Source organism: Ailuropoda melanoleuca, chromosome 3 (assembly GCF_002007445.2).
Source record: "Ailuropoda melanoleuca isolate Jingjing chromosome 3, ASM200744v2, whole genome shotgun sequence".
Taxonomy (NCBI): Eukaryota; Metazoa; Chordata; class Mammalia; order Carnivora; family Ursidae; genus Ailuropoda; species Ailuropoda melanoleuca.
This window is the reverse complement of record NC_048220.1, coordinates 50,420,672-50,429,215: the sequence shown is the minus strand read 5'-3', so window position 1 is coordinate 50,429,215 and position 8,544 is coordinate 50,420,672. Positions and strand designations below refer to the sequence as shown.

The window sequence follows — 8,544 nt, the reverse complement described above, 5'->3', positions numbered from 1 at the left end:
TTATATATAAATATTTATTATATATATATGTATATATAATTATTTATAATATATATATATATATATAATTTGTTATATTAGATAAAATATTGTATGAATGTTAAGTTTCCAGAGTGCATTAACACTATTGATTGTGTAGGGAAGTATTGGTTTAGGAAGTATGTGCGGAAATTTTCACAGTGCATGTGTATGATCAAGGACTTGTATCCAGAATATGTAAAGAACTACAAATCAATGATAAAAACGAACAACCCAATAAAAAAAAATGGGCAAAGGACTTGAGTGGATACTTCACCAAGAAAGATATATGAATGGTCCAGTGAGCACCTGAAAAGATGGTCAGTCTCATTGGTTATCAGGGAAATGCAAATTAAAATTACAAACAGACTATTTCATACCCACAAGAATGGCTAAAATTAAGAAGAATGATGGCAAATACTGTTTGAGGATGTGGAACAACTGGAACTCTTTATCCAGTGGAATGAGAACATTTGTCCCCTAAAGACTTGTTCAAAATGTTTATAGCAGCTAAATTCATAATAGCCCTGAACTAGAAATAATCTAATTGCTCATTCACAGATGGATAGAAAAACCAGCTGGCACATTTAGACAAAGGAGTTTAGCCAAAGAAAGAAAGAAAGAAAGAAAGAAAGAAAGAAAGAAAGAAAGAAAATGAACCAGTATACCCAACAACATGAATGAATGTCAGAAACTTTATGTTGAGCAAAAGAATCCATGCTATTTATATGAGATTCAAAAAAATAGGCAGAATGAATCTGTGGTGACAAATATGAGAACAGGTTGTTTATGGGGGATGGGGAATATATGCAAGTGTATGTGCTTATCAGAACTCACTGTACACTTAAGATGAGTGTTTTTATTCTATATAAATTTTAATAAAACTATAAAGTGGCTTCTGTTTTAGGTAATGTCATTACATTAGGCTTTTTATGCTCTGCTTCAGGGCTTTGGGACTCTGCTAGACACAGATACTGTAACAGACTGGAGCTATTGAAATATGTATAAAAAGTAGAATTAAAAGTAGTCAAATAGAAAAGCATTTGAGAATTGCTACTTAGAAATACAGTTATTGGCTTTTTTTTCTCCTTTAAATCCTCTTTAGTTTACATCAACATTCAGACGTTCATAATAAAATTTTTTTATCGCAATAGCATTTTGGTAGTGTGCTCCTGTTCTTTTAACATCACAACAACTATATGAATTAAGGCAGAAGTCCATATTTCACAGGTCAGCAAACTTAGGAGTTCAGTATTGTGTGAACTGTATTAGGTAAAGTGAAGCTGGACAAAAATTATGTTTTCTAATTCTTTTTTAAATTTTTTAAAAAGATTTTATTTATTTGAGGGAGAGAGCGAGAGAGAGAGAACATGAGTGGGGTGAAGGGCAGAGGCAGAGGGAGAAGCAGGCTCCCAGTTGAGCAGAGAGCCCAATGTGGGGCTCAACCCCAGGTCTCTAGGATCATGACTTGAGCCAAAGGCAAACCCTTAACTAACTGAGCCACTCAGGGGCCCTACATCTTCTAATTCTTGACGAAGTCGTCTTTACCTGGCTCTCAGTACTTTCCAGGTGTGTGTTCTCTTTGTGTGGCAACCTAAGTCACCCAAAGTAGTATTCTCAGTTTGAAGCACACTGTTCATCACCCTTCTTAACTCTGTTAACTTACCAGCAGAAGAGTGACTCTAGAAGTGTAAGTGCAGTAGCACTAATTCTGTGCTAGAACAGGGTCAAATTCCATGTTATAATAGCTTCTTAGATCTGTTTATTCTGTACGTAGTAACATGTTATTTTTGTCTGAGTTTTTTTTCCTTTGTCTTTGTCTTAGGCACAAACTGTCACAGTATGGAGGCAAGCTGATAAACACAAGATACCTCGAATCTGTTTTTTAAACAAAATGGACAAAACTGGAGCAAGGTATTTTAAGTGGTTTTTTTTCTTCACATATTAAAGTAGAAATACAATTTGAGCTTTAATGGACTATAACTTAAATTTACAAACAGTTATTCCCTATAGAGTATAAATATTCCATGGAATCTCAATTCAATCCCTAAAAAGTTTCAAAGCAGGTAGTTCCTAGGTTGCATAACAGTGTAGGATTAATAGAGAGCTGATAGGTGATGAATCATCATGTATCCAATGCAGAGAGACTGTATCCTGTTTTCTAGAATCCTGACAGAGTGATGTCTTGCTGATTCCACTGGTTCTGTCTAGAGCAGTATGAAATAATCCCTGTATTGCTGAAGGCTATGGTGCTCCCCATCATTGCTAAAAGTAGAGGGTAGATGATTGTTTCCTGTCCCCTGATTTTCTTTAGCTACTGGCTAATTGCTCTCACTTAGAGGGAACTGGGAGAGAATGTAAATGTTTTAAGACCTGCGTAGAGGGCAAAAAAGTTAGTACTAAGATGTGGTATTAATGCTCAAAGACTCACAGAATGGTAACCCAAAATGGATCCATGGTTCTGAGAACAGAATTCAGAGAATCAAGAATATAAAGGATTTTGGGGGTGATGTGATAAGCAGAGAGATCCTGATCTGTGGTGAGAGTGGCAAAAATAAAACATAAACTATCCCTTTCCTAAAACCACACAGTATGCTCTGTTTGTGTAATTTTCTACAGTAATTCTAAAGCTCATAACATGATACTAAGAATGCCTATTAAAAAGGTATAGAAAAATTAGGCTGCCTTTTGGAAAAACGGTGGGAGTTGTGTGTGATAGCACATGTAGTTAGAAGAAAGAATCCTTAAATCATAATCACAAATCATGCATTTGAATCTCATAACTGCAACTTATTAGTGACCTTGATCAGTTTATTTAATCTTAATTTCAGACTATATACGTTTACGTAATACTACTCTAGATACCTTTGTGGCAGGTTGTGTTAGATCTCAAGCACTGTTATATGAAATTGACATTGAAAATTTATTGTCCTATGGAAAACTGTTAAATGGTGAACATTAGAGAGAGTAAAAAGGGTTGTAATTTTAGGGAACGTTCTTAAACCTGGTTTAAGAATCTTAACATTTTTAACTCTTATTTTGCTTTCTGCAGTTTTAAGTATGCAGTTGAAAGCATCAGAGAGAAGTTGAAGGCAAAGCCTTTGCTTTTACAGGTTGGTTGGTATTTGGTTGATTAATAGCAACAACTCCAGGGGCACCTAAGTGACTCATTCGTTAGTCTGACTCTTGATTCCGGGTCAGGTCATGATCTCAGGGTCGTGGGATCATGGGGGATCGTGCTTAAGATTCTCTCCCTCTGCCCCTTCCTATGTGTTGGCACATGCCTGTGTTCACTTGCTCTATTTCTTTCTCTCTCTTAAAAAAAAAAACAAAACTTCAGATTTCCTCATCAGTTTATTTTATTGTGACTTATGTATTTCTAAAACTATCTCAAATCTTTTTTGAAAAACTTGGCATATAAATAAAAATAGATATAGACTATGGTAATAATGATAATAGACATTTGGGAGAAAGTAGGGAAAGATAAGCTTTATCAACGATTCAGTTGGAATTGAGTGGTCATTTAACAAAGTTAATCTCACTCTGACTTGCAGTTACCACTTGGTGAAGGCAAAGCTTTCAAAGGCGTTGTGGATGTTGTAAGTAAAGAAAAACTTCTTTGGAATCGTCAGTCAGAGGATGGAAAAGACTTTGAGAGGAAACCCCTCTTGGAAATGAGTGATGCTGAATTGCTGAAGGAAACAACTGAAGCAAGGAATGACTTAATTGAACAGGTAATATAAATATGGGGAGTTTACATTCGCATAAGTATTTAGAAACTTTAAAAAATATTTTATAAGTTACAAAATTTTTATAAAATTGTATATGGAATAGGTCAAGTTAATGAGTAATAGAATGAACACCAATGTTTGCACCACTCAGACTAAGAAAGAGAATATTAGCAGATTTCTTGAATTTCTGTGTGCCATTTACTGTTTATATCTCTTTTCCACTAATCATTTACACCTCCTACCACCACTATCCTGACTGTAGTGTTTTGCTTTCATTTGCTTTGCTTTATACTTCACTACAAATGTGTGGGTTCACGAAGGACTTCTTTTTCCATGTTTTTGAACTTTACATAAATGGAATGATAATTATTTATATTTTGTAACATTTTGTTGCAGATTCATTCCTGTTATGTGTGGTTATGCTTCATTTTCAATCTTGTATAATGTGCCTATTATTATACCACAGTTTATTGTCTCTTCTGTGGATGCACTTTGAGATTATGTCTTCTTTTTTGCTCTTAGACAGTGTTGATGTGAACATCTTTGTATGTATCTCCTTGTGTATATGTGTAAGAATTTGTTTAGGGTTACACCAGGGAATGGAATTGCTGGGTCAAAGGGTATGGTATGTACATCTTTTACTTAATCAAGTGTCACATTAACGTAGAAAATTTTAAAACCATTAATTTTATAGTTTAATAGAGAATTCTGGACCTCTTCCACCCTCAAAGTTGGGTTTTTTTGGGGTTTTTTTTTGTTTTTTAAGATTTTATTTATTTGAATGAGAGACAGAAAGAGCCCAAGCAGGGGGAAGGACAGAGGGGAGAGAGAAAAGCAAACTTCCCACTGAGCTGGGAGCCTGACTTGGGGCTGGAGCCTGACTTGGGGCTCGATCCCAGAACCCTGGGATTGTGACCTGAGCCGAAGGCAGACGCTTAACCAACTGAGCCACCCAGGCGCCCCCACCCTCAAAGTTTCAATGGAAAATAGTAAGATCATTAATATTTAGAATATTTATATAGTACTGTTCATATATAGATTAATAAGTAAAATATGCCTTAAATAAAGTCTCTGAATCTTATGGTAGAGAAAAAGATTTAAGTCCGAACCATTTGATTTTTTTACTTCTAAACTGTTCAAAATAGATCCTCTCATCATTTTTTTCATTCATCTTTCGTATGAATTTATTTTTGCAGTATTATTCTCCATTATACTACATAGGAATCATCGTATTTTTCATTAACAGAATGTTGATTGTTATTTTTATTATTGGGTAACAGTTACTGAGGACCCATGATGATCTAGTTTAAGTGCTTTACATATATTACTTAATCCTCACAGCAACTTATATTATCCTTGTTTTACTGGTGGGGAAACAGAAGCTTAGAATCCTTAAATAACTTGTGATACACTAATAAGTAGCAGAGGTGGAAATCTGAGCCCAGGTCTGTCTTCATTTGGAGGTAGAGCTCTTACTCACTTCACTGTACCACTTCTTTAATTTGGGAGGCTCTAAACAGAATAAAAGTGGAATTGACATTTATTAATCAATAATTGGGTAAATAATTGAACAAGGTTCCCTTCTGAAGTTTTTTTGTTGTCTTATGCATGTCTTAGGATATGATGGTATATAATGAAAATAAAATCTGAGACTATCTGTACAAAATAATAAAGTGCTAATTACAAGGAATATCTCCCAAGGAATATATAAAAATAAGACCACATCACACCCGTTAGGATAACTGCTGTCAAAAAAAGCCCCACAAACCTCCCCCACAAACTAGAAAACAAGTGTTGGCAAAGATGTGGAGAAACTGTAACCTTTGTGTACTATTGGTAGGAATGAAGATGATGCAGCCACTGTGGGAAACAGTGTGGTGGTTCCTCAGAAAATTGAAAATAGAATTACCATATTATCTAGCAATTCTGCTTCTGGATGTACATCCAAAAGAACTGAAAGCAGGGTCTTGAAGAGATAAATGCATGTCCTTGTTCATAACAGCATTATTCATAATGACCAAAAGGTGGAAGCAACCCAAGTGTTCACCTACAAGAGGAGTAGGTAAAATACAGTGTATACATATAATGGAATATTATTCAGCCTTAAAAAGGAAGGACATTCTGACACATGCTACGATGTGGACGAACCTCGAGGACATTATGCTAATTGAAATAAGCCAATCACAAAAACAAATACTGTACTGATTCCACTTATATGAGGTATTTAGTCACGTTTGTAGAGACAGAGGTAGATTCATAGTTGCCAAGGGCTGAGAGAGTGGAGAGTGAGGAAGAGTTTTTTGCATGGTATAAATTTTGTGAGATTGAGAAAGTTCTGGAGATGAGTTTTACAACAATGTGAACCTACTTAACGCTACCCAGCTGTTCAGTTAGAAATGGTTAAGATGGTAAATTTTACGTTCATGTTAGATTTTACCACAATTAAATTTTTTTGGAGAATAAGATTAGTGTGGACTAGAATCAACTTCCCGTGTTCTGAAGGTGAATAGTGATAATTACACTTATTGTGTACTTACTGTACATCCTAGAAGCATGGTTTGAATCGGTTATTTAATCCTCCCCCTGTGAGGTAGGTACTAGTATTATCTCCATGAGTAACCAAGGTAAAAAGAGGTGATGGAACTGGACCTAAATTTTTGAACGTTAGCTAGTAGTGGAGCTATTTCCAGGCAGTTTGACTTCAGAAGCTGGAGTCATATATACTTCTTTTCAGGAGATGGTTAGGTATGTTTGTACAATAGTTAGTGGTTAGGAGTGTGTTTTTCTCCCCCATTTGGATTATTTTGCTCCCTTGTACTTCCATAAACTTTTGAAATTTTTTTTTTTAGATTTTTATTTATTTATTTATTAGAGATCAGGAGCGGGGATGGGGGAAGGGGGAGAAGCAGACTCCCCACTGAGAAGGGGGCCCAACTTGGGACTCGATCCCAGGACCCTGGGATCATGACCTGAGCTGAAGGAAATGCTAACCAACTGAGCCACTCAGGCACCCGCTTTTGAGATTTTTATTTAATTTGTCAGCTGAATTCTGTTTCATACAGGCAGATGATTAAGAAAATATGAATTAGATAATTGCATTTTTATTGCTGAAGTGATGCCTTTGTGACCCCCAACTTAAATCTGTTCCCTCAGGGCAGGATTACAGTGATTTCTTCAGTTGGAGTCTTAGGAGATCTGGTAAACATTCATAATGCGAAAGGAATACCAAGTGAAACTTTTTATGAACTAAGACTTACAAATTCATCTAAAAATAGCAATCCCTTATATATGTTATCACTGGCTCTAAATTGTGTATCTTATTTCTTTTGAGCGCTCTGAGTAGATAGCACTTTATTGAGATACTTTATCTGGCTATTGCTTCCCGTGAATATAGGGAACTCATAATAGTCTGTCTTCAGTTTTCAATCCCTTCTCCTTTCCTTTGAAAGAAACACTATCTCTTGAGAAAATGTGGAGAGTTCCTTGGCCTGGATAAGATAGATCATGTAGCTGTCTTGAAATATTTGGATAATGTACGTTTATGGTATTTGGACTTAATTGTGACAATAAAAGCAAGTTATAGAACTAAAACCTTTCTTTATAGGTTGCGGATTTGGATGATGAATTTGCTGACTTGGTTTTAGGAGAATTTAGTGAAAATTTTGATTTGCTACCAGCTGAAAAGGTAAATTTTATTATTCATTTACTTTGATGAAGTTTTGTTAATTGGATGTGGTTTGATTTCTCTGCCTCAGGTGTTTTGTTTTTTTCGACTTTGCATAGCATTCGAATAGGCTGACTAAATTAGGAGAACAGTAAGGTAAAGTCACCATTAATACAAGTACTTAAATAATGGTCGTGCTTTACTATTGTCATATGTGCTTTATAAAATCAGAAATTGAATCATTTTTACTGCTGTTGAGTCAGCATAAGTTAATTATTCCTTCTATGCAGCATTTTCATGGTGATCATTTTTCTGAGTAGTTTAGGGAAATTATAGGTAGAAATTTTGTTTCAAAAATTCATTGGTTTTGTAGACTGCTGCAATGATTATTTTTCTCACATTTTTTCTGAATATGGTTTAATTTTTCTTGGAAGCTCATTACACGTCTTTATTTTGTTGCTTTCTTTTCAAATATATTAAGCCAGAGAATAGGCATGTTTTAAATGGTGATAGTAATTGAATTAGGACAGATTTCTTCAAAGAATTTCTGTTATTTTCTACCAGAGACCTTCCCCCATGAATTTGGCAAACTTAATCTTTAGTTTTCTTTATGAAACAAGAGTTACTAAGTAAAGTTGTTTTTTTGTTTATTTGCTTCTAAGTAAGCCCTATGCCCAACATAGGGTTTGAATTTAGGAACCTGAGGTCAGGAGTTGAATGCTCCACCAACTGAACGCGCCACCAAGTAAAGTGTTTTTAGGTGGGAGTATTTATAAATGGGGTCCAGAATGAGCCCAGCAAATTTACCTAGTTATTTTTCACAAAAGAATTAAGAACAGAGACACGAGTCTCTAGATTAATTTTGAGACTTTGGAGTTAGAAATGGAAAAAAAAAGTATTTTTATTTTGAATGAAATGCCATAATTATTGAAATTTTTTATTGTTTAGTATTTGAATGTTAGATGTGATGTTTATTGTGCCCTATAGTCACATGATTTCTGTTTGCAAAGAGCTTATAATCTAAAATTGACCCACCATGTCTCTTACCAGTAGCTTATAAGTACACACAACCTTTTCTTGGCTTGAGGTCTTTCAAATTTGTTTTCTACTTTGATTTCTCATTTTCCTTTG

General features: G+C 34.9%; 1 protein-coding gene across 1 annotated transcript in view; it reads left to right on the top strand.

Moving 5' to 3' along the window:
- GFM2 (GTP dependent ribosome recycling factor mitochondrial 2) overlaps positions 1-8,544 on the top strand; it is a 63,525-nt gene that overhangs the window by 24,674 nt on the left and 30,307 nt on the right. The window contains exons 7-10 of the mRNA XM_034656365.1: positions 1,844-1,932; positions 3,071-3,131; positions 3,573-3,752; positions 7,354-7,434. Of these exons, the coding sequence (XP_034512256.1) occupies positions 1,844-1,932; positions 3,071-3,131; positions 3,573-3,752; positions 7,354-7,434 (411 nt within the window). The remainder of the gene's footprint in view (positions 1-1,843; positions 1,933-3,070; positions 3,132-3,572; positions 3,753-7,353; positions 7,435-8,544) is intronic.